At 45.6% G+C, this 27262-nt stretch overlaps 1 protein-coding gene across 1 annotated transcript in view; it reads right to left on the bottom strand.

Moving 5' to 3' along the window:
- SLC26A11 (solute carrier family 26 member 11) overlaps positions 1-27262 on the bottom strand; it is a 62407-nt gene that overhangs the window by 4519 nt on the left and 30626 nt on the right. Inside the window, 9 exon segments of the mRNA XM_040435123.1 lie at positions 2587-2656; positions 3012-3145; positions 17970-18069; positions 18572-18699; positions 22544-22595; positions 22598-22650; positions 22653-22685; positions 26964-27019; positions 27094-27154. Of these exon segments, the coding sequence (XP_040291057.1) occupies positions 2587-2656; positions 3012-3145; positions 17970-18069; positions 18572-18699; positions 22544-22595; positions 22598-22650; positions 22653-22685; positions 26964-27019; positions 27094-27154 (687 nt within the window).

The raw sequence follows: 27262 nt of genomic DNA, 5'->3' as shown, positions 1-27262 counted from the left end.
TATTATTCCTGTTAGAATTTCAAAGTAAATTGCCAGCAGTCTGCAGTAAAGGTACTGCTGGGTGTTACCAGTAGCGGGTGTGTCTGACTGTCCAATCAGTGCTGCTGGTGTCAGACTGTGCAGGGACACCCCCCCCCCCCCCCCCCCTAACTGGTAACACCAGGGGGGGCATTGGAAACCTAAAGTGGCCCTGGAAAAAAATTATTAAAAGTGGCCCCCATGTTGTAGGAGGGTCAAAATTGACAAGGGGCTGGGCAACAAAAATACGGGTGGGGGGGGGGGGGGCTGGTCAGCCATACCATAGCGCAAAATATCATACACTACAGGGAAGCACAATATATTGCCCCAAAAGCTGTCCCTTTATGTTGGCATGAATGGCTGCATTTTCTGTCCTCCTCCAGTTGTCTAAGATATGAATCAGGGGGCTTGGAGGGGAGATGCGGGACATGTTTAAATTCAGGAGAGCATAGCGCTGGCCGGGTACATGAATACTTGATTCTCACAGCGCTAATTACCACTGAGAGCTTATTATGTACAGCGGCAGTGAATGGCGGCTTGGGCTTCACCCCAGGAAATTTCTCTGGAAGGTCTATGGTCAATCTGCCCCTGTGTAAAACCCATCTGTACCTTTACTGCAAGCTGCCGCCAACTTATTCACAACTTGTAGCAGGAATAATAAAGGAATGGTACAACATACAATCATAAGACTAGATGCTCCAGAATTGAGAACGCAAGTAGTTACTACAACAGACATGTCAGGTGAGGTGACTGCTCTTCTTTACCGACAGTTAGAATGTATCCTACCATGTGTTAGGGTGAGCAGAATGATCAAACCTCTTCAAAATTCAGTACACACTTACAGCTCCATTCCCTTAATCATGTATATGAGAGCAGCTGAGCATGTGTGCATGCTGGGAGTTGTAGTTTCACCACAACTGGAGTGCCAGAGATCGCTCATCCATGATGCAATGCATTGGCGGGCCCAGTCAAGGCGTAAAGGACCCCCTCCCTGATATTCATGTGCCCCATGCAGTGGCGGATCCAGGGAAGGTGCAATGGGGCAATTTCCCCCCCCCCCCCCCCCGAGCTGGCGGCGGCTGGGCACAGGGAGATGAGCGCTTCAATTGTGGAAGCGCTCATCTCCAGTCATCTGTATCGCCGTCCTCAGGACAGCGATACAGATGCTTGTGCTGCGACAGGGGAGGGAGAGGCGTGTCCCTTTCCCTTCATCTGATAGGCTGCAGGCACTAGGCCGGCAGCCTATCAGAGGCCGGCGCAGGCGTGCCGCCTGAGCCATACAGCGCAGGACGGAAGAGGCCTGCATCGCATCGCTGACATGGAGGTAAGTATAAGTGTTTTTTTTTTTTTTATATATATATATATATAATGCTGTTATTACTGGCACAGGGGGGCTGTTATTACTGGCACGGGGGGGCTGTTATTACTGGCACGGGGGGGCTGTTATTACTGGCACGGGGGGGGCTGTTATTACTGGCACGGGGGGGCTGTTATTACTGGCACGGGGGGGGCTGTTATTACTGGCACGGGGGGGCTGTTATTACTGGCACGGGGGGGCTGTTATTACTGGCACGGGGGGGCTGTTATTACTGGCACGGGGGGGCTGTTATTACTGGCACGGGGGGGCTGTTATTACTGGCACGGGGGGGCTGTTATTACTGGCACGGGGGGGCTGTTATTACTGGCACAGGGGGGGGGCTGCTAATGCTGGCACAGGGGGGGGGCTGTTATTAATGCTGGCACATGATTGGGGGCACTAATGGGGCATCTACTGAGGCCACAAAGAAGGGGTATTTTATATGGGCGCTCTGTACAGTACAATTTTATACTGGGACACATTATGGTGGGTACTATGGGGAAGGGGGGAGAGGAGTACTATGGGATCATCTACGGGGGGCACTAAGAAGGGGTATTACAAGGGGGTATTTTTTGCACTGTCACATTATAAGGAGAATTATTTCTACTGGGGGGGGCATTATGGTGGGCTTTATTACTCCCCCATGGTATGACCCCCTAGTAGCAGCACCAGCCTCTCCCTGCTCTGCTATCCCTCTGCCCTTTCTCCAAATCCTTATTATGAAATCTTTCTCATTAGGATAAAACACAACCTCAGCTCCGCCGAGCCCCCGGCCAAAGTGTGGAAGTGGTGTCCGAGATCCCCAAGGGCCAAGCCAAGTAATTATAAGTTTTCATATGAAATATGTTTATGTTATACACATATAGCATCCACTGTGCCACACAATATACAGTATACCGCTACACTGTGTAGTCTGTTCTATAAGCACCATTGGTTTGTGGCGGCGGACAGAAAAAAAATCTGAAAGTGCCCCTCCCGAGACCAGGCTCTGGATCCGCCACTGGCCCCATGTGTATTGTGTGTACAGCTCCATCCAAGGAACAGAAGCTAGATACGACTAAACACCATAAGTAGCCTTCTCTGTACACTACTATATGGGAGGATAGATAGATAGATAGATAGATAGATAGATAGATAGATAGATAGATAGATAGATATAAGGAGGGGACAATCTGGTGAGAGATTTCTTTCTTTCTTTCTGCAAACATTACCTGTCATCATGCTCTGAGGATACTGGAAGTCTTTCATATTCGCTGCCAGCAGGATCTGATGAATGTCCGGCTGCAAGATACAAAAATCTGTATAGTAAAGGGTATATTACTGTAGTAAGACTCATTAGCGATCATCTGGCAGGCCAATAATGCCTCCAATTACCCAACGAACGAGCTCGTTCATTAGGAAATTCAGATCTTCCAGCATGCTAAAAGATCTCGATTTGCCGGCAGCACATGGCGCTGTGTAATCGCGGTCCGCCGCCGGCACCCCGCTGTCCTGCATGGGGACGAGCAATGACAGAGATGGTTCCTCCCCATGCTGCTAGCTACGTAACACTTCCCTCCCGACAAATCGCTTGCAGCATCGGGGTGTCTAATACAAGCGGTATAGATTTAGCCCCATTCCCGTGCACTACAAATACCTGCAATCCTGACAACAGCAGAGATCTCCCCTGAGACTGGAACTCGAGTTGTAATTCCCGAAGACCCTGCACAACCGTATAATCCAGGACATTGACATGAGTGAAATCCAGGACTACCGTCTGCGGCAAGGGATCTGCACACAAAGCAAAAAGATATTACTGAGGTTAGGCTCTGTTCACACTTGCATCATGACCGCTATGACGGATCTTGTTGGATATGTGGACTTACAATGGGGCTCCTCAGGTTTCTGGTATTTTTTAACTGCAAGAACAAGAAAAATGCTAACACAAGCATAAAATGCATTGTGCATCAAAAGCATGGCCCATGAGCAAAACGTATCACCTATCCACACGAACGTATGATCGCTAGGACCCCCCCCCCCCCCCAATCACTAGAACAGGGGTCCCTGAGTTCCCTCACAGGGACCCCCTCTATTATGATTACTAGGTGGGGGGTGGACACCACACATGCATGCATGTTCTACTCTATGGGAGAGATTTACCAAGACAGGTATAAAGGAAAACCGGCTTAGTTGCCCATAGCAACCAATCAGATTCCACCTTTCATTTCTCAGAGCTCCGTTTGAAAATGAAAGGTGGAATCCGATTGGTTGCTATGGCCAACTAAGCCGGTTTTCCTTTACACCAGTATTGATACATGTGCCGCAGTGTGTGTATAGTATATGGACTATGAGGTATGCATTGACATTTATTATTATATTAGGAGCTGTCCCTATTCTTCATAGACAAGCTCAGCAAAATCAGGCTGTCCAGGGCCGAAAATGGGCTGCGTCCCCTTCATTGTTTACCAGGCACGGCATTGTACACATGGGCGACCTGGCCATAGACTGGCGGGCCGATGCCCAGGGGGCCACCCAAGACCTCCTCTTGGCCTCCAGCCAGGTACATAAAGATCTGATGCTCTCAGCAATAATTCATGTAAGAGCATCAGGTACTTATACACCGGGCCAGCAATGGTAGGTGCCCTCCTGAATACAACTGTATTGCCGCCCTCAGGAGGATACATTTGTGTCACAGGCAGCAGTACAGGTGAAACTCGAAAAATTAGAATATCGTGCAAAAGTCCATTTATTTCAGTAATGCAAATGAAAAGGAATTGCATTAAGGCAGCTTAAAATTCGAATATTGTGAAAAGGTTGAATATTCTAGGCTCAAAGTGTCACACTCTAGTCAGCTAATTAATCCATACCCCCTGAGCAAAGGGGACCTGAGATTGTGACTTTGGGGTTTTCATAAGCTGTAAGCCATAATTATCCAAATTATACCAAATAAAGGCTTGAAATATCTCGCTTTGCATGTAATGAGTCTATCTCATAGGTTAGTTTCACCTTTTAAGTTGCATTAGGGTCCATTCACACGTCCGCAAAACGGGTCCGCATTTGTTCCGCAATTTTGCGGAACAGGTGGGGACCCATTCATTTTCAATGGGGCCGGAATGTGCTGTCCACATCCGCATTTGCGGATCCGCACTTCCGTTCCGCCAAAAAATAGAACATGTCCTATTCTTGTCCGCAATTGCGGACAAGAAAAGGCATTTTCTATGAGAGTGCCGGCGATGTGCGGTCCGCAAAATGCAGAACGCAGATTGCCGGTGTCGGTGTTTTGCGGATCCGCAAAACACATACGGACGTGTGAATAGACCCATACTGAAATAAATGAACATTGCACAATATTCTAATGTTTCGAGTTTCACCTGTATATCGTGCTGCACTGTGGTATTTGGTTCTGCTGGGGCTGTATATTGTGCTGGACTGTGGTATTGCTGCTCCTACATATAGAGGCCGTGTCTGGTACTACAGCTCTCCACAGGGACAGCCGCTACAACATGTATAGCACTGTGCCTGGCAAACAGTGAAGGAAATGCATTGCACACCGGAGCGCTGCGGCTCATTCAATCAGCAGATGATGCAAACCAACACAAAAGTTAATAACCGTGCCAGAAGTACAGGTGTACAAGTAAGAGGGGCGTCATATCCAACACCATAATGGTCAACACAACGATATAGAAAGTACGCTGTCACTCATGCTGAATACCAGGTAATTAAAGGGATATTCTGCTTTCATTAAGTTCCGCCCTATCCACAGGATCAGTAGGGGTCCTACTGCTGAGGCCACCACCGATCACGAGAACAGGGACCCCGTACCTCATGCAGCCCCCCTTGGAATGAACGGAGCAGCTGGTCGCATACGTGTGCAACCGCTCTATTCATTTCTATGGGAATTCCACTGTCTCCGGAACTCCCATAGAAATGAATGGAGCAGCTGCATGCATGCCCCACCGGTCGCTCCGCTCATTTCCGGGGGCTGCAGGGGGTCTCGTGATCGGTGGGGGTCCCAGAGGTAGGACCGCTCATTTCTGGGGGGAAATAGTTAGCCCTTTTCCTATGGATAGGGGATAACTTACTGTAACCAGAATATCCCTTTAAACAGGCGGAAAATACAATAAGACCACACTCCTGACTGTTTCCCGTAAGAAAGCTATTAAAATAATGTGCGACATAAAAGCACAATGTAAACTATGCCTATAGAAAGAATTTAAAGGGGTTCTCTGTGTTTTTATAACAGGCCATCACTATCTGGTCGGCAGGTAGCTCCTCCGCCAGAACTACACAGCTCCATGCCTTGCATAGTGCAGGCGTCAGCAACCTCTGGCACTCCAGCTGTTGTGAAACTACAATTCCCAGCATGCTCCATTCACTTCTATGGGAGTTCTGAAAAGAGCAGAGGACACAGCATCTGGAGTGCCGGAGGTCGCCTACGCCTGGCATAGTGGTTACTGCAGCCCTGCTCCCATTGAAGTGAATAGAAACATAGAATGTGTCGGCAGATAAGAACCATTTGGCCCATCTAGTCTGCCCAATATACTGAATACTATGGATAGCCCCTGGCCCTATCTTATATGAAGGATGGCCTTATGCCTATCCCATGCATGCTTAAACTCCTTCACTGTATTTGCAGCTACCACTTCTGCAGGAAGGCTATTCCATGCATCCACTACTCTCTCAGTAAAGTAATACTCCCTGATATTACTTTTAAACCTTTGCCCCTCTAATTTAAAACTATGTCCTCTTGTAGCAGTTTTTCTTCTTTTAAATATTCTTGTCTCTTTTACCTTGTTGATTCCCTTTATGTATTTAAAAGTTTCTATCATATCCCCTCTGTCTCGTCTTTCTTCCAAGCTATACATGTTAAGGTCCTTTAATCTTTCCTGGTAAGTTTTATCCTGCAATCCATGTACCAGTTTAGTAGCTCTTCTCTGAACTCTCTCCAAAGTATCAATATCCTTCTGGAGATATGGTCTCCAGTACTGAGCACAATACTCCAAATGAGGTCTCACTAGTGCTCTGTAGAGCGGCATGAGCACCTCCCTCTTTCTACTGGTAATTCCTCTCCCTATACACCCAAGCATTCTGCTAGCATTTCCTGCTGCTCTATGACATTGTCTGCCTACCTTTAAGTCTTCTGAAATAATGACCCCTAAATCCCCTTTCCTCAGATACTGAGGTTAGGACTGTATCACTGATTTTATATTCTGCTCTTGGGTTTTTACACCCCAGGTGCATTATCTTGCAATTATCAACATTAAATTGTAGTTGCCAGATTTTTGACCATTCCTCTAGTTTTCCTAAATCCTTTTCCATTTGGTGTATCCCGATAAGCGATGTCTACTGCACCTCCTCCATCTATTATTTTAGTCATCCAATCAAAAAAAATTATTATGTAATAAGATTAGTTTGACATGATCTCCCTGAAGTAAAGCCATGCTGTTTTTCATCTTTCAATCCATGGGATTTTAGATGTTCCACAATCCTTTCCTTAAGTGTGGTTTCCATTAATTTCCCCACTATTGATGTCAGGCTTACTGGCCTATAGTTACCCGATTCCTCCCTACTACCTTTCTTGTGAATGGGCACAACATTTGCCAATTTCCAATCTTCTGAGACGACTCCTGTTGCCAGTGATTGGTTAAATAAATCTGTTAATGGCTTTGCTAGTTCACCGCTGAGCTCTTTTAATAGCTTTGGGTGTATCCCATCAGGCCCCTGTGACTTATTTGTATTAATTTTAGACAGCTGACTTAGAACCTCTTCCTCTGTAAAGACACATGCATCAAAAGATTCATTAGTCTTCTTTCCTAACTGAGGTCCTTTTCCTTTATTTTCCTTTGTAAAAACTGAACAGAAGTATTCATTAAGGCAGTCAGCTAGTTCTTTATCTTCTACCATATATCTTCCTTCTTTTGTTTTTAATTTGGTAATTCCTTGTTTTAGTTTCCTTTTTTTCATTTATGTATCTGAAGAATGTCTTATCATCTTTTTTCACTGACTGAGCTAATTTCTCTTCTGCCTGTGCTTTAGAAGCTCTTATAACTTGTTTGGCCTCTCTCTGCCTAATCTTATAAATTTGCCTGTCATCCTCGTTTTTTTTTATTTTTATAATTACTAAATGCTATCTTTTTGTTTTTAATGATTTTTGCCACTTCTGCTGGGTACCACAGTGGTCTCTTCCTTTTTTTGCTTTTACTGACAAGCCTAATGCAATTATCTGTTGCCTTCAATAGTGCCACTTTTAAGTAGTCCCATTTCTCCTGGACTCCATTGAAACTGTTCCAATCTGATAGGGACTTGTATACCTCTAATCTAATTTTAGAAAAGTCAGTTTTGCTAAAATCTAAAACTTTTGTTTTTGTGTGGTGTGACTCAGTCACTGTACTTATAGTAAACCACACTGACTGGTGATCACTAGATCCCAAGCTTTCCCCTACTGTAATATCATATACCAAATTCCCATTTGTGAATACCAAATCTAAAATGGCCTCCTTCCGGGTTGGCTCCTCAACTACTTGCTGTAGAAATAATCCCAGGGATCTCAAGTCTCCCGGACGTTCAGGGAGTCTCCCGCTATTAGATAGCGGCTCCCTGACACCCACATGTGAAACAATATTTCCCGAAAGGTACTGATAGCAGAGCAGAGAGATAAGAGAAGTGACAGGACAGAGTTTAGATTACAGGTTGAATTAACTCTTTAGGGTCAAATTGGCTTCTCAAGGAGATATATGTTAAAAGGAATCCCTTCTTCTGTCTCATTCAGTAGCTATATAACTACAGGGAGTGCAGAATTATTAGGCAAGTTGTATTTTTGAGGATTAATTTTATTATTGAACAACAACCATGTTCTCAATGAACCCAAAAAACTCATTAATATCAAAGCTGAATATTTTTGGAAGTAGTTTTTAGTTTGTTTTTAGTTTTAGCTATTTTAGGGGGATATCTGTGTGTGCAGGTGACTATTACTGTGCATAATTATTAGGCAACTTTAAAAAAAACAAATATATACCCATTTCAATTATTTATTTTTACCAGTGAAACCAATATAACATCTCAACATTCACAAATATACATTTCTGACATTCAAAAACAAAACAAAAACAAATCAGTGACCAATATAGCCACCTTTCTTTGCAAGGACACTCAAAAGCCTGCCATCCATGGATTCTGTCAGTGTTTTGATCTGTTCACCATCAACATTGCGTGCAGCAGCAACCACAGCCTCCCAGACACTGTTCAGAGAGGTGTACTGTTTTCCCTCCTTGTAAATCTCACATTTGATGATGGACCACAGGTTCTCAATGGGGTTCAGATCAGGTGAACAAGGAGGCCATGTCATTAGATTTTCTTCTTTTATGCCCTTTCTTGCCAGCCACGCTGTGGAGTACTTGGACGCGTGTGATGGAGCATTGTCCTGCATGAAAATCATGTTTTTCTTGAAGGATGCAGACTTCTTCCTGTACCACTACTTGAAGAAGGTGTCTTCCAGAAACTGGCAGTAGGACTGGGAGTTGAGCTTGACTCCATCCTCAACCCGAAAAGGCCCCACAAGCTCATCTTTGATGATACCAGCCCAAACTAGTACTCCACCTCCACCTTGCTGGCGTCTGAGTCGGACTGGAGCTCTCTGCCCTTTACTAATCCAGCCACGGGCCCATCCATCTGGCCCATCAAGACTCACTCTCATTTCATCAGTCCATAAAACCTTAGAAAAATCAGTCTTGAGATATTTCTTGGCCCAGTCTTGACGTTTCAGCTTGTGTGTCTTGTTCAGTGGTGGTCGTCTTTCAGCCTTTCTTACCTTGGCCATGTCTCTGAGTATTGCACACCTTGTGCTTTTGGGCACTCCAGTGATGTTGCAGCTCTGAAATATGGCCAAACTGGTGGCAAGTGGCATCTTGGCAGCTGCACGCTTGACTTTCTCAGTTCATGGGCAGTTATTTTGCGCCTTGGTTTTTCCACACGCTTATTGCGACCCTGTTGACTATTTTGAATGAAACGCTTAATTGTTCGATGATCACGCTTCAGAAGCTTTGCAATTTTAAGAGTGCTGCATCCCTCTGCAAGATATCTCACTATTTTTGACTTTTCTGAGCCTGTCAAGTCCTTCTTTTGACCCATTTTGCCAAAGGAAAGGAAGTTGCCTAATAATTATGCACACCTAATATAGGGTGTTGATGTCATTAGACCACACCCCTTCTCATTACAGAGATGCACATAACCTAATATGCTTAATTGGTAGTAGGCTTTCGAGCCTATACAGCTGGGAGTAAGACAACATGCATAAAGAGGATGATGTGGTCAAAATACTCATTTGCCTAATAATTCTGCACGCAGTGTATTGAGAGAGATAAAAAAAAATGTAAATACATTTACACATTTAACCCTCCATTTTAATTATATTATTTACCCCAGTGTTAAATTCACACCCCCTGGATGCTTGATTTTTTTCCTACAGTGGGGTAGATAATTACACACAGGGTTTTAAAGAATAAACTTCCTGACTCAGACCAAGAGCCGACTCAGCGAGTCAGCAAGTGAATCAAAGCATCCGCGCATGCGCATTGCGCAACCTAAGCTTCGGTTCACTTGCTTCTTGTCAGCTCAGCGAATGAACCGATTCATGTGAAAGATCCAAACTTCCCATCTCTAGTTTACTCGCAGTAAACCTTTCCGGCAACCTGTAGCAGTGTCCCCTTCTCGGCGAGTGCGCACAGTGCAAGAAGAAGCCGATGCCAGCAGTCCGCAACGGCGCATCAGGCTGAGTCTGTGCGCACGCGCGGGATCTCAAAGCGGGAGGGAGGGGGAGGGAGCGGCGGCGGCACTGAGGAGTAGAATGCGGCGCTGGGCACGAACGGCGATGCGTGCGGCCGGGCACCATGCATCCACAGACCTCCCCTGCTTGGGCACCTTAATTCAATGATTGACAGGTTAGTAAAACCTGTTTTTCCGCAGAATAAAGCCACAAATGGCTTTTATAAGGCCACCTTAGAAATCAGAATGCTACCCTGGACATGAGCATATGTTTCGCTCACAGGGCTTATAGGGGGTGACAGAATCCCTTTAATCATATACATAAATATGATAATTTGGGGCAGGGTAATGAGCCCAGCCCTCCACACCATAGAGCACAGTGTGCAGATACTGCATATGTTTGGAAAATGTAATAAAAAGTTTGTGAAAGAAAAGAAAAAGAAAACCTCCCTGAAATGAGAAGTGCACCTCCCTGCAATGAGTTTTTGCAGGTTGGGATGTCTGTAATCCCAGTAGGGAATTTAGAATATCTGTACTTCTGGCAGAACTAGCTATTTTGGTTTTCCAGTTTACATCTGGAAGATTGAAGTCTCCCATAATGATAACTTCCCCCTTCAATGTCACTTTAGCTATTTCCTCAACTAGTAGAATGCTGCAGTAACCGGCTCCACGCACTGTACAATGGATGGAGCTGTGTGGTTCCTGTACCGGAGCGGAATCGGACAGTGATGGCCTAACCTGAGCATTGTAGGAACCTGGAGGACTGGAGGTAAATCAAGAAAAACCTGACAGAAAAAAAAAAAAGAGAGGTGGGTAGGAATCATAAGACTTAAAAAGAGCAGTAAAATCAGCTGAGGACCTGAATAAAATCAATCATTACGCTCAGCCACGAGTTCTTCCCTTTGTATAATTACTATACTACTTCTCCACCCCGTTCTGTACCAGACAGGATGGCGGCGTTATTAGCTACTAATGACGAGGAGTAACCGTCCACACCGGCACTAGAAGATAATGAAGAGTGCTTTTCTTAAAGGGAGTCTGTCATCACAGTTTCACCTTTTTAACCCTTCCCATAGCTTTCTAGCAGCCTTACAGTTAATAAACACGTTACCTTTATGAGCAATTCTGGACTTATAAAACCGGCAAAAAACAACTTAGTAGCATATGCAAATGAGGGCTCATAAAGGTAACCTTTTTATTTTTTGAATCAAATCGTTTTTATTAAACAATAAATACATATTATAACATAATACAATATGTTGACTTTTTCTTTCTTTACATTATCCACGATGCAGATTCAGTGAACAACAATACTCATAAGTATATCACCACTCAGTATTATCATGAATCCATACAATACATATACCTTTGCTAAAACATTTTATGGGCAAAAAATTACCAGAAACTTGACCTTTCCAAACTCCCTCCCCCCCTTACCCTACCCTAACCCCCCAACCCTAACATTGGTCTTGACCATCACATGACTATATAACCACGTGGGTATGAGATAACCATTCAGTCCACATTTTTTCAAACTTCTGAGGGCACCCTCTCTTCACAAACACCCCTTTTTCGAGTACCAGCATGTCATGCACCTTCCGTTCAAACTCACTCAGTGTGGGCGGACTCCCCTGGATCCACCTCATAGCGATCAGTTTCCTGGCCACATATAGCAATCTCCCCGCAGCTACCCTAACCAGTTCATTCCCTCCAATTTCAGACACATACCCCAGAATACACACCTTAGGATCTTTTTGAATTCTTAATGTCAATTTACTATTAATCATCTCTACAACTTCCTCCCAATAATTACCAACTACTGGACAAGACCACAACATATGTAACAAGTCTGCACCATCTTCCATACACTTTGGGCACTTGTCATCACCTCTTACTCCTATCTTTTTCAGGAACACCGGTGTTTTGTACACTCTGTGTATAATAAATAGTTGGGACAGTTTGCCCTGTTCACTTAGAGACACCTTGGGGACTGCTTCTAAAATATCTTCCCACATATCCTTAGACATATCCCCCACGTCAGCCTCCCACTTTTTCATTCTTGAAAGCGGATATCCCTCTAAGAATTTTTCCATTAGAAGAGCGTACACCTGTGATATTAACCCTCTTTTACCCCCTCCCGACGGAAGAACAAGCTTATGGACCACCTCCATTTGAGCTATCACACATCCCTTCCGCATCGTGACCTCAAGGGCATGTCTTATTTGAAGATATTTATAAAACCACTCCTTGGGGATATTAAATTCCTGCTGCAGGTTTTGAAATGACTTACATGTCTTGTCCTTAATTAATTGTCCAATTCTCGTCACTCCATAAGTTTCCCAGTTCCTAAGTCCTGGTATGGTCAATAGTTCTGGCAACAAGTGGTTCTTTCCAATAGGGGAAAGTTCACTAATACCTCCCACTCCTCTTAGCAGCTTCACTTTTGCCCAAACTTTTTTCATGAGTTCAATCAGAGGAAGTTTTTCTCTCCCTGCATGCATTCCTAAACCTTCCAGAATGCCCATGAGGTCACGACTGCCCAGCCAATGCTGCAATATCTGCCCAGTCATATCCGGTGCTTGTAGATCAATCCATCCCTTAAAATGCTGACATTGGGAAGCCAAAAAATAAATCCATGCGTTAGGGACAGCTAAGCCGCCTTCCGACTTAGAATACTGCAATGTATCCAGTTTGATCCTAGCCTGTCCATACTTCCAAGTAAGATCTCTAAATATAGAGTGAATTTTCTTAAATCTATCCAGAGGGATCCAAACTGGAGCATTATTCAGTATATATAACAGTTGGGGCATCATAACCATTTTTAAAAGGTTAACTCTACCTACCACCGAAAGAAAGAGCCTACACCATGACCTCACTTTAAGCCTAAAAGTAGCTAGCAAAGGGGATAGGTTTAGTTCTTCAAAATCCGCTAGTCTCGGTGTTATATGTAATCCCAGATATTTAAATTTATCCACCCAGGGCACCAAACTATCTACTTGTCTGCCTACCAGGGCCTGCCCGTCAATTGGCATCAAAGAGGATTTCTGCCAGTTTATCCGTAGTCCGGAAAAGCTACCAAATCTGTCAATCAATGCCATGGCCGCATCCAGGGACGCACCAGTATCGCCCAAGAAAAGTAGGGTATCATCAGCGTACATAGCCACTTTATTATGCAGTTCACCATATCTAAACCCCTCTATACTTGTAGATAAGCGAATATGCGCCGCCAACGGCTCTATTGCAAGAGCAAACAATAAGGGCGACAGTGGGCATCCCTGTCTGGAACCCCTGGCGAGGGGAAAACAGTCTGATAATCCTCCATTAGCTCTAATTCTCGCCTTAGGGCTAGAATACAGAACCTGTACCCACTGAATGAACCGTTCACCAAAGCCCATAATTCTCAGGACCCCCCACAAATCCATTCCACACTATCAAACGCCTTAGCGGCGTCAAGCGCAAGCAAGGCCCTGTCACCACTATTGTCCGCCGGAATATTTAAACTAGTGTACAGCCTACGAAGGTTAATAGCCGTCGATTTTCCTGGCATAAATCCCGTCTGGTCCGGATGTACTATGGTCAGAATTACCTTGGACAGCCTGTTCGCCAACACCTTCGCCAGTAGCTTAACATCAGCCGTGAGAAGTGAAATTGGCCTGTAGGAATCCGGTATTTTAGGATCCTTCCCAGGCTTAGGCAGAACCACAATTATAGCTTCCTGCATCGAATGTGGTAACGAACCTGCCTCCAATGAGTGCTCAAACACCTTAAGTAATTCAGGAAGTAATATCCCCTGTAGCTTTTTGTATATCTCTACTGGGAGACCATCAGCTCCAGGGGCCTTACCACTTGCCATGTCCCCAAGTGCAGCTTCCAGTTCCTCGAGTGTAATCGGCTCCTCTAGCCTCTCTCTATCTTCTTCTGACAGCACCGATAACTGTGCCTCCTCTAGGAAATCCTTCAGGGCCTCATCAGAACTAGATCCAGTGGAAGTATATAGAGATACATAGAAGCTTTTTAAAATTCCTAATATTCCTTTTGTGTCCTGACAACTGTTCCCCCTGTCATCTCTCAACTCCTGAATACAAGAGGAGCCTCTCTGAGCCTGCGAGACCACTGACAACAAATGACCCACCTTCTCTCCTTCCTCAAAAGATCTCTGACGGTAAAAGCTTCTCTTTCTATCTGCGGCCTGTACCAGATGACATCTCAGCTGCTCCTGAGCAACCTCCAGCGCCTCACTACTAACCATGGTGGGGGATCTACTAAACTCTCTCTCAGCCTCGGCCACTAGTACATGCGCCTTGACATCCGCCTCTCTGGTCCTGGATTTATGTTTGTTGATTTCTTTCATCAGAACTCCCCTCAGAAATGCTTTCATGGCGTCCCATACACCTGGTATCGAAGCCGACCCTGTATTGATATCAAAAAATTCCTTAATTTCCATAGAAATCCCAGATAGGTCACCCAACACATTCAACCAATGAGGATTACACTTCCACAGCCTCGGTCCCTGTCTGAGCACCCCCAGGCACAAGTCAATCTGCACCAGAGAATGGTCAGACAACGACCGAGGATGATAAACAACATCCCTAACTAGTGGTAGCATTATGTCGTTAACAAGGGCCAGATCTATACGCGATAGTGAATGGTGCGTGGCGGATCTACATGAATATTCACGCTTATCCGGGTTACGCCATCTCCATACATCTTGTACTCCTACCTCACCCAAAATATTCCTGAGAGCCGCACTCCCCGGTGAACCACCTGCTCCCTCCACCCGGCATCTATCTAGGGAGTCATTCATCGTGCAATTAAAGTCCCCAACCAACAGCCACGGCAGCCCAGGGAAGTCCGCCACAAAGCCCATGATCTCTCTTATTAACGGAGAAGCAAACGGTGGAGGTATATACACAGACACCAGCACCACCTGTATTCCATCCACCTTACACACCACACACACATATCTACCCTCAGCGTCCACACAATCCTGCATATGTTCATACCTGATACTCCTATGCACAATCATACTTACACCTCTAGAATGAGAGGAATGAGTTGAATGTAACGCATGGATCACCCAATTTTTATTCATCCAGTGTAAATTTTCTCCTGTCAAATGCGTTTCCTGAAGACAACATATAGCCGGCTGAAACCGCCCCAGATACTGAAAAATACACTGTCTTTTCCGTGCGTCAGCCATCCCTCTCACATTCCAGCTTAAGATTCTAATCGCCTGTGACATGGTAAAACTTTAAACCATATTTGAATCTCACACCCCATTCAGATAACACTCGCTCATAGTTCAAGACCTTAACCTTCCCCCCCAACCTTTTCCCCCCCCTCCCCCCCCCCCTCCCTCTCGTACTCAGGTTACTGTAGCTGGGGAAACCTTTCCCCTCATTATCCACTTCCCACATTAAAACAGGGCAATCCGAGAGCAACATGCCCTTCAACCTACAATAAGCATAACAATTTATAACACTTTTCCTCAGGTAGAGAATCCTCCCCACAACTGAGAAATACATTTTACTATCATTACCGCCTGCTCCCTCCTCAGGAACTACCATGTGGTAGCATTACATAATACACTCCCTAACTGGTGCAACATTTAAAGCAATCCTAGAGTGTAAATGCATATATAACTTGAACATAAGAAACGTATATCTGCCTCCTTCAAGTGTCCAGGGCCCCACTTCTCAATTGTCGCTCGTGGACGTCCAGCCACTGCGTCGCCTCCTCCGGATCTTCAAAAAATCTGGTGGATCCCAATGCCACCACACGCAGTTTAGCAGGAAACAGCATAGCGTACTGGACTTGTAGAGCTCTCAGCCTTTTCTTTATATCCATAAATCTGCTTCTCCTCCGCTGCACTTCGTTGGAATAATCCGGAAATATGGATACTTTCACCCCATTCAGGACCATCTCCTCATTGCCTCTAGATTGTCGCAGGATAGTGTCCCGGTCTTTAAAATGGAGTATCTTCGCCAGTATGGGACGGGGAGGTCTGCCAGGCGGAAGCGGCCGCATGGGGACTCTGTGCGCCCGCTCCACCGCATATAATGAGGATAGACCTTTTTCATGAAATAATTGGTGCAGCCATTTTTCCACAAATTCGGTGGCATTATCCCCCTCCGTCTTCTCTGGCACACCCACAATCCGCAGGTTATTCCTTCTGGACCTGTTCTCCAGGTCATCTGTTTTGGCGTATAACGCCGCTATATCTTTAGCAGATGATTTTGCCGCCATTTGCAAAGGCTGGATAACGTCCTCAATAGTGGACACCCTCTTCTCCAATTCAGAGGTGCGTTCTGTGATTTTATGTAAGTCATGCCTAATTAAAGACACGTCTGACCTCAGACTGCCAACCTGTACTGTAAGCACCTTCAGTGTGCTGTTACAACTGGCCACAGCGGCCATAATATCTTTTAGAGTAGGCTCTGCTCCATCCACAACTTTAGGGCCTACCGCGTCTTTTGCCGGCCGTGCAGGGGTTAATGGCGGCCAATTTACCGCGTCCAGGGTCTCCCCGTCGGTGGATTCATCCTCTTGTCCAGAGGAACCCTGAGCGTCCATCTCCTTCTCCTCAGCCCAGTCTCCCCCAGCACTCTCCGTGCGAGCAAACCTGCTCAGCTTTGCGGCAGCCGTCTGTCTCGTCTTGGGCTGTAAGGCCGGCCCCTCTTCTTCCTCGGCGCCATGCCGCCTCTCCTCTGGCCCTTTACCGGACTTTCTAGGCAAGTCGGGACTCAAAAGATCAGCACCACACTCTCCTGTCTCCTCTCAACCACCAGGTAGGCAAGGATCTGCGATATAAGGGGTTGCTACCACTCTAAAATCAGGATGTCTGCAGGAGCTCAGTGCGGTGCGACCTACTCCATGCGCTCTCAGGCCACGCCCCCCCAAGGTAACCTTTTTATTAACTGTAAGGCTGCTAGAAAGCTATGGGAAGGGTTAAAAAGGTGAAACTTTGATGACAGACTCCCTTTAAAGGAAGACAGAGAACCATGGCCAACCGCATGAATCGGCGATGTGGCAGAATGGTTATTCAAAGCTGACTGAGAAGATCAGACACCAAAGAGGTTCCACCAGACATGTAGGGTGCCCACGTCTTCAGCAAGTGTCAGGGCATAGATACCTCCAGGAGAGAGCATTCCTGAGCTCTACACATGATGGAGAGGGAACGAGCCCACACAGAACCTTATCCTCATCTTCCTGGGATATGGTGTGGAGTATACGTCGAATGACAAATTGTTTGGCATCAACACATCTTTGGAAGACAAGCCACCGCCAAGCGCTCTCCCCATACAAGTGAATGGGAGCACACCGCGCTTGCGCAACCACCGCTCCCATTAATTTCTATGGGGCCGACGGACATAGCCGAGCCAGCGCTCAGATATTTTGAAGGCCCCATAGGAATGAATGGAAGGCGGCAGCACATGCGCAGTACGCCCTCCACCACCTTTCCCTGCTCCGTTCTCGCCGGGATGGGACCCGCAACTATCAGATGGGAAAACCCTTTAAATAATATGAATTAATCATACTGGGGCCTGGTGCTATGCTGAAGGGTGCCCTGCATGGTAGCTTTACTTGGCTGCCCCTGCAGATGGTGAACAATATTGTCCGGTTTTCTCATATTGATAACCTATCCTCAGGTGTGCAGCTAAAACAGGAATCGCAAGAGAACCGCGGTCTCTTCAAACAAGTCATTGGCGGCGGTGCTGGGAGTCATGCCCCCGCTTATCTGATATTTATGACCTATCCTACGGCTCGCTTACCCTTTAATTAGAAGTAAAGGTGCCCAAATAACAGCGCCATAGAGTTTCCTCAATGACAAGGCGATAGGAAATAACTTAATTACCTGTAAATGCTTTTTCATGAACAGCATCCCTCAGATATTCCACAGCTGGGAAACTAAGACCACTCATGATCATCAATGTTAAGCCGTTTGGATCGACCACCTGGGAAAGAGATTCCTATTGAATGACTGCAAGCAGAGATCTTGACCTAGTTCAAGTGTCCCTGTACTTTTAATAAACGTTTGATACGTCATAGTGACATAGAAAAGGTTTTGACTGGTGGGGGCACTCACACAGAGCGCTGCCTCTCCTCACTGCTGGAGACGGGTTCAACTGAAAGTCTATGGCAGGCATCCTCAAACTGCGGCCCTCCAGCTGTTGCAAAACTACAACTCCCAGCATGCCCGAACAGCCTACAGGTATCAGCCTACAGCAGGGCATTGTGGGAGTTGTAGTTTTACAACAGCTGGAGCGCTGCAGTGTGAGGATGCCTGTTCTATGGGCTCATCTTCAGCAGTGTGGAGAGAGAGGGTCCTCTGTGTGAGCGCTTCTGTCTCCTCAGTTTAGCACTCGGACCCCCACCGATCAAAATCTTTGATATTTCACATGGCATATAGAGACACATGAACTACAGAAATGTACTCACATGCCTATTAGGTCTTACCTTTATCTTGGGTCTTGCAATTGAAAAGCAGAGGATGATGAGCGAAACAAGGATCCCAATGAGGATCCCGTACTGGATTTCCCAGAATGAAAGAAGGAAGGTGACCATGAAAGGTAACAGGTCTATTTCTGAAAGAAGAGTAAATCAGCATGGTAAAATCTGGTAATGGTCCACCATGATGTTTAAGATCTGTAGGCCTCATGCACATGGCCGTATTATGGCTCGGTACAACCTCTGAGTAGTAAAGGGCAACGAAAGACCTCTTAAAGGGCCCCCAATTTCATCCAACAGAAAAATATAGTGCATTGCTATGCTACCCTAGAATATGGTGCACCAAACTTTGGCAAAAGGTAGGGCTCATAGGAACCCTCTACCATAGGTCCTCAAAACGTAGTCGAGAAGATCAAACAGCGCCCAACTCCTGAAGAAGGGTGGCAATCCACCCTAAATGCTGCTCTTCTACAATTTTCCCTGCAGTATCCCTATCTGCAGTAAAGAGCCCTTGTTGACTATGCAAGGAGGGTCTGCAGATTTTTGGATTACGACTCCGTGTGCTGCTCTACAGCCTCCTGTATACCATTAAAGGGGTTTTCTAATATCTGGGGGGGACTTAGAAAACCTCTTTACAAGCGAATGTCAGGAAAAAAAATACAGGTATGAATAATACTTTTTTGAGTGCATGGCCGGCTGCTTTACCCCATCACTGCTATTGAGGTCACATGACCATACTAGCCAATGGTGGCATGGCCCCATGATGCCACATTGCGCCCTACAAAAAAAATGCAAGGGCCATAAATTATGAAACATGCCAAATTTGGTAAATGCAGGTCACATATCTGATGAAAATTCAAGCTTGGATTCTGGGGTCATTTTACTAATCTGAAATACGCCCCGCTCACGCCAGGTCTAAAATTGTGGGTGTGGCGTGGGCAGGGAATGGTCAGCAGTCCAAATGAATAACAATGGGGTAATCCTCGTGTGGATCCGCGATACATCAATGGCACAACCACGGCAGAAATCAGTGTCAGCCTCAGGTGTCTCCAGTGAATCCTGAGCATAGCCTTAGTTTTAAAGGGGCTGTCCAACTTTTTAACCGATGACCATTCTTCTGCATAGGTCATCAGTATCTTATCGGTGGGGTTCTGACACCCGGGACCCCCGCAGATCAGTTGTTTCAAAAGGCACCGGCGTGTCTGTGAGCTCCGCGGCCTTATCATTGCTTACCGCGACGTCACGTTCATTGGTCAAGTTAATGGGGCTGAGCTGATATACGAAGCATAGCCACTATACAATGTACGGTGCTGTGCTTGGCAAGCTGTGAGGAGGCTGCGGCGCTCACTGGAAAGTCACGGTCTTCTCAAACAGCTGATTGTCGGGGGTCCTACCACCAATCAGATACTGATGACCTAAAGTTAGTAAGAGTCGGAAAACCTCTTTAAGTGATGACTTATCCTCAGCATTGATGGGTAGTGGTCCTATATCCCGGATCCCTCCGTCACTGGGACTACACAGCACCGTTAACTGTGTAGATGGACAGAAGTTGTCACTGCAACTCTGCTCCCATTGACTTCATAGCGGGCAGTACTTTAGTAATGAGCTCCCTCCAGTACACAGATGACAGTGCTGTGGTGACGGAGGTATACCTGAACAGGTGATCAGCAGGGATGCAGGATTTTGGACACCCACCGAACAGGTAATGATCACTTAATAATAGCTGGACAACCCCTTTAAGTAAGTGTCCTGATCAGTGATGGCCAGTTCGCATTGTTCACCCGCAAACATATGCGGGCTGCCATCTTTTTTCACAAATCCGGCGAGGCACAGGTAAAGCCCTTACCTGTGCCTGTGCCGTGAGCAGGTCTGAAAACAAATGCGGTCACCGGGAGCAGGCAGTTCTGAGAACAGCCCGATGAAGGCCCCCGGTGGCTGTTCTCGGAACTGCCTGCTCCCGCTGACCGCACTTGTTTTCAGACCGGCTCGCGCACAGTTAAGGGCTTACCTGTGCCTCGCTGAACTTGTGAAAAAAGATGGCAGCCCGCATATGTTCGCTGGCGAACAATGCGAACTGGTCATCACTAGTCCTGATGAAGGTGACCCATATAGCTGTTATTCCTGCACACAATAACACATGATAGATGTATAATTCAAGGAGACATGCCCCGTTCTCCACAGCAAAGTCAGATGTCAGCTGCAACAAATACGTTCCGAACGCTCTATTTAATCCAGTAATCGGCCATGTCCTGGGACATCAATCTCATTTTTCTCTTGTTCACTTTTCTTTCGTCAGTGTGCCATAGACGTTAAAGGGGTTTTCCAGTTCTAGGTGAATACAACTTATTTGCTGTATACATGAAAAGCTCTACAAGTTTGTAATATCATTTGTGTTTCAATTCCTCACCATTTTTCAGATATGGATAAGTCATCAGTATCTGATCGGTGGGGGGTCCGACACCCGGGACCCCCGCCATCTTGTAGCTTTGGCTAGGCCATGTGACATCCTGTTCAATGGTCACATGATCTAGGCGCAGCCCAGCTCCATTGAAGTGAATGAAGCTGAGCTTCGATGTTTAATATTAATCAATATCTGTTCAGTAGGGGTCTGAGCGACTCCAGGCATCCCCCAACAATCAGCTGTTTGAAGAAACCACAGTGCGTTCCGTGAGTGCCGCAGCCTCTTCTTCAGCCAGTCAGATCACATGGCCTCCGGCACTCCAGCTGTGGTGAAACTACAACTCCCAGCATGCTCCATTCATTTCTATGGAGTTCTGAGAACAGCCAAGCCAAGTGTGCATTTTGAGAGTTGTAGTTTTACCACAGCTGGAGTGCCGGAGGTTAGCCATCACAGGCCCAGGCACAGCTTAATCCCATTCAAGTGAATGGGGCTGAGCTGCCATGCCAAGCACAGCCAATTGACGGTGTTGCAGTGCTAATAAGCGTCTTCAAACAGCTGATCGGCAGGGGTCCAGAGAGTCAAGACCCCCCACCGATCAGGTACAGATGACCTATCCTGACGATAAGTCATTAATATCAAACGCCCCGAAAACCCCTTTAAACAGGGGATCCCCATTGAACCTTCCTGAGCGCCGTTTACAAAACTGACTGCTATTGGCTGCATGCAGTTGTACTCATTACATTAATCTGCTGTAAGCTGCAGATCTGCAGGGTTTTTGGGAAGAGATGGAATACAGCCCCAACCCCCAAAAATAGTGGCCGAGTAGATAATGCTAAGACTTATGGGTGTGTATAGTGTTGCTGTCCTTTCTTAGCTAGGGCTTTGCCAATACATACGCCAGACATTAAATCCCTCCACCCTCTGTTGACTCTGTCCCGGTCTACCAGCAAAGCTGACCAGTGAGCTGCTGAAAAAGTCAGCTTATTGTATGTGCTCCAATGTCTACTGCGAAAAACATGATATTCAACATTTTTTTTTTTTTACTATCATTTAAAATTGAAACAAAAATTATGAGCGACATTTTATCAACCTGAAATCCGCCTTTTTAGGAGTATTTCAGACGCAGATTGCGGCGCAATAGTTGCACCCTCAATCTGCGACCTTTCCCGGACCCACGCCATGCCCACTTTTTTAGACCTGGCGTGAGCGGAGAAAAGTCGCAGCCAGCTTTTACATTTAGATGCGCGAAGTGATGAAGAGGCCGGCGGCCTTTTCATAACTCCCGTGGATCCAAGACGGAGTCTAAAACGTCTTAATAAAGGACTCCCTAGGTTTCTAATATAAATACTATATCATCTTCTGATGAGCCATACCCCTTTAAGGTGATTACAGACTATGACTACTTGGTTGCAGCAATCTACCTGGTAGGAGGTTTCAGGACTATCACCATGGGGGAAACATCAATCAATGCAAAATAGCCTCTTCACCAATAGGAAGAAGTCTACCTGTTCTCTAGCGCTACCACCTATGGGTGGCTACCCTGCAGGTCAATATCTGACCATTTTTCTTTTAGTACTTACTTTTAACTTTACACAAAGTTTTGCAGATTCCCAAGTCAAACCTGGGAGCCACACTGCGCAGATGATGACCGCAGCAAGAGCGGCTTTGGGAATGTAGAAGAATAGAGAGTGAGGTATCCGAGTGAAAAGATCACTATCAGCCCTGCAAAGACATGGAAAATGGAATTACATTTCATCTTCTATACAGTAGTTTTTCTAGTTATACAGCAGAGGCATAACACCACTCCTATCCTCCTCGTTGGTGGAAGGTTTAGACTGCAGCAATGACATGCACGTACAGGGAGTGCAGAATTATTAGGCAAGTTGTATTTTTGAGGATTAATTTTATTAATTGAACAACAACCATGTTCTCAATGACCCAAAAAACTCATTAATATCAAAGCTGAATATTTTTGGACAGTAGTTTTTAGTTTGTTTTTAGTTTTAGCTATTTTAGGGGGATATCTGTGTGTGCAGGTGACTATTACTGTGCAATAATTATTAGGCAACTTAACAAAAAACAAATATTACCCATTTCAATTATTTATTTTTACCAGTGAAACCAATATAACATCTCAACATTCACAAATATACATTTCTGACATTCAAAAACAAAACAAAAACAAATCAGTGACCAATATAGCCACCTTTCTTTGCAAGGACACTCAAAAGCTGCCATCCATGGATTTATGTCAGTGTTTTGATCTGTTCAACCATCAACATTGCGGCAGCAGCAACCACAGCCTCCCAGACACTGTTCAGAGAGGTGTACTGTTTTCCCCTCCTTGTAAATCTCACATTTGATGATGGACCACAGGTTCTCAATGGGGTTCAGATCAGGTGAACAAGGAGGCCATGTCATTAGATTTTCGTCTTTTATACCCTTTCTTGCCAGCCACGCTGTGAGTACTTGGACGCGTGTTGATGGAGCATTGTCCTGCATGAAAATCCTGTTTTTCTTGAAGGATGCAGACTTCTTCCTGTACCACTGCTTGAAGAAGGTGTCTTCCAGAAACTGGCAGTAGGACTGGGAGTTTGAGCTTGACTCCATCCTCAACCGAAAAGGCCCCACAGCTCATCTTTGATGATACAGCCCAAACCAGTACTCCACCTCCTCCTTGCAGGCGTCTGAGTCGGACTGGAGCTCTCTGCCCTTTACCAATCCAGCCACGGGCCCATCCATCTGGCCCATCAAGACTCACTCTCATTTCATCAGTCCAAAAACCTTAGAAAAATCAGTCTTGAGATATTTCTTGGCCCAGTCTTGACGTTTCAGATTGTGTGTCTTGTTCAGTGGTGGTCGTCTTTCAGCCTTTCTTACCTTGGCCATGTCTCTGAGTATTGCACACCTTGTGCTTTTGGGCACTCCAGGATGTTGCAGCTCTGAAAATATGGCCAAACTGGTGGCAAGTGGCATCTTGGCAGCTGCACGCTTGACTTTTCTCAGTTCATGGGCGCCTTGGTTTTTCCACACGCTTCTTGCGACCCTGTTGACTATTTTGAATGAAACGCTTGATTGTTCGATGATCACGCTTCAGAAGCTTTGCAATTTTAAGAGTGCTGCATCCCTCTGCAAGATATCTCACTATTTTTGACTTTTCTGAGCCTGTCAAGTCCTTCTTTTGACCCATTTTGCCAAAGGAAAGGAAGTTGCCTAATAATTATGCACACCTGATATAGGGTGTTGATGTCATTAGACCACACCCCTTCTCATTACAGAGATGCACATCACCTAATATGCTTATTGGTAGTAGGCTTTCGAGCCTATACAGCTTGGAGTAAGACAACATGCATAAAGAGGATGATGTGGTCAAAATACTCCATTTGCTTAATAATTCTGCACGCAGTGTATACGGCACGACTGCTGCAGCCAACAATGGCTTCAGCAGTATATGGAATGAGATTGTGAGGACACTGATTGGCTGCAGCAGTCACGTGCGATATACAGACATGTCTCAACAGCAAAGCCGCTGGGGAGGACGGTGCAGCGGTGGCCTGGAATGGGAAGGGGGTTCCGGACAGCATGTATAGTTTATAAATTTTTTTTTTATTATTCTAATCGTGTCCCTGTTTTTTTTCCAAATCTAACTTGGCACTCCTTTCAAGGGGTTCTCTAGGCTTCCTTGAAGCTGAGTGCTGCCGTGTAGATGAAGAATAGTGCCCCGAACTTCCGGTCCGCCGCTCCGGAAAAAATAGAACATGTCCTATTCTTGTCTGCAGCTGCGGACAAGAATAGACATTTCTATTGGGGTGTCGGCCCGGTGTTTTGCGGATCCGCAAAACACTGCGGATGTGTGAATGGACCCTAAGTTGGATTAATTTTTTCCCAAAATTCTGGCACAGTTTTGGCGCATGGTCAAGTCATCTTCTACACTGCAAAGGGTAAAAATCTGTGGCAGATTTACAATGTGCATCACAGGTCAAGTTATGTGCAGGTTTTAAAGGTAGATTTTTTTTTCGCAGTGTGTGGATGAGAATTTGTAAAATCTCATCCACTTTGCAGGTACTGTAATCCGCAATGAAAGATCAGAAGTTTATATGTCACATGGGGCACCTGAGGGGTTAACTGCTGCTGATTGCAGCTCCCTGTCATAGAGGTCGGGTGCCAGCTATGTGATTCTGCCGCCGGCACCCGCCTCCTGTATTTGTACTAATGGTTTAAAAACATTGGTGGTGCAGTGTGCCCATCCAGTATTAAATCATTGGTGGCGCAGCACGCCCCCCCCAACCCCCCAGCATTAAATCATTGGTGGCGCAGTGCGCCCCACCAGTATTAAATCATTGGTGGTGCAGTGTGCCCCCCTCCCCCAAAATTAAATCATTAGTAGCAGTGACCACAGGGTCCCCCCCCCCCCTCTTCATTGGTGGTGCAGTGGCAGTTGTGATCGGAGCCCCAGCAGTGTAATCCTGGGGCTCCGATCGCTTACCATGGCAGCCAGGACGCTACTGAAGCCCTGGCTGCCATGGTCAGCTCCCTGCTGCTGTGTGTACTATGCCCAGGGCACAGGGAGAGAGTGAAGTCCTATTTTGATCAAAATGTATTGGCTAAGAGTCTCAGATTTGATCATTAGAGTGAGGGCTTAGTCCATATGTTATGTTTGCATCTTTTACTATAGTGCATTATTTTCTGTGACTTTAGTCTCTAATAGGGTAAATAGGACAAGCAATCAAAAGATCCCAGGTTCTAGCCCCTAAGGGGGAAATAGTTATTAAATAAAAAGTGAAAAAAAAAGTTAAGTATATAAAATATATAAACAATAAATAAATAAACATATTACATATCGCCACGCCCGAAAAGTCCAAATTATTAAAATAATTAAAAATATCGATGGCAATTCGACATTTTTAGTCACCTTGTCCCCCCAAAAAATAGGATAGGACTGTTCTATTATGGGCCGACGTTCCATAAAATGCAGAAATGCACGCGGCTTTTTTGGTGTTTTATTTTTTTTGCGTGGTATCGAATGGTAAAGTATCGCAATCCTTTTTTATGGTATTGAAATCTAATTAAAATTTTGGTATCGTGACAACCCTAGATCTAATAACCATGTATAAATATATATAGGGTCAGTACAGAGATCTATCCCATCATCTATTTATCCCCGTGACTGTGACGAGGGGACATCCTCTGCGTCTGGAGGAAAGAAGGTTTCTACACAAACATAGAAGAGGATTCTTTACTGTAAGAGCAGTGAGACTATGGAACTCTCTGCCTGAGGAGGTGGTGATGGAGAACTCACTAAAAGAGGGGCCTGGATGTATTTCTGGAGTGTAATAATATTACAGGCTATAGCTACTAGAGAGGGGTCGTTGATCCAGGGAGTTAGGCCTCATGCACACCAACGTATTTTCTTTTCTTGTCTGTTTCGTTTTATTGAAGACCGTATACGGAACCATTCATTTCAATGGATCCGCAAAAAAAAATGAAGTTTCTCTGTGTGCATTCCGTTTCCGTATTTCCGTTCCGCAAACAGATAGAACATGTCCTATTATTGTCCTACTGTTCTATTAGGGGCCAGCTTTTCTGTTCCGCAAAATACGGAATGCACACGGACGTCATCCTTAATTTTCGCGGATACGTTTTTTGCGGACCGCAAAATACATACAGTTGTGTGCATGAGGCCTTATTCTGATTGCATGATCGGAGTCGGGAAGGAATTTTTTTTCCCCTAAAGTGGGGAAAATCGGCTTCTAACTTTTTTTTTTGCCTTCCCTTGGATCAACTTGCAGGATGACAGGCCGAACTGGATGGACAGATGTCTTTTTCAGCCTTATAAACTATGTTACTATGAATCTGACCCCTGTCAAAGTCGCTCAGATCCTGCTTCTAACACATCAACTTCAAGACCTGATCACCATGTGAACTAGACCTTACGTCTGTAGCTAGAAAATACTGTTCATGGGAAATGGGTTCTTGTTTTGTGGCTTTGCTGAGTCTCACCTGTGAGGATGCCACCGGCCGGGGTACACACGCCAGTCTGAGAATTAAGCGCCGTTCTAAATACAAGCAGAAAATCAGAAAGAGGAATATCCGTTTAGGGTGACTTTACATGCATTTCTAACTTTCTCACCTCCCAAAGCTTCCTGTTACAGGATATGCGGAGAGGAAGGAGCCCAAAAAATTTGTCAGTCCTATAGGAAGGGAACATAGGAAAGAAATCAGTCTAATCTACCACCATTAACCTATGGATCCTTAGGCCTCATACAGACGGCCGCAGTATATTGCGGATCCGCAAAACA

Source organism: Bufo bufo, chromosome 6 (genome assembly GCF_905171765.1).
Source record: "Bufo bufo chromosome 6, aBufBuf1.1, whole genome shotgun sequence".
Lineage (NCBI taxonomy): Eukaryota > Metazoa > Chordata > Amphibia > Anura > Bufonidae > Bufo > Bufo bufo.
Note: the sequence above shows the minus strand (reverse complement) of the source record. Positions and strands in the feature narration are given on the sequence as shown.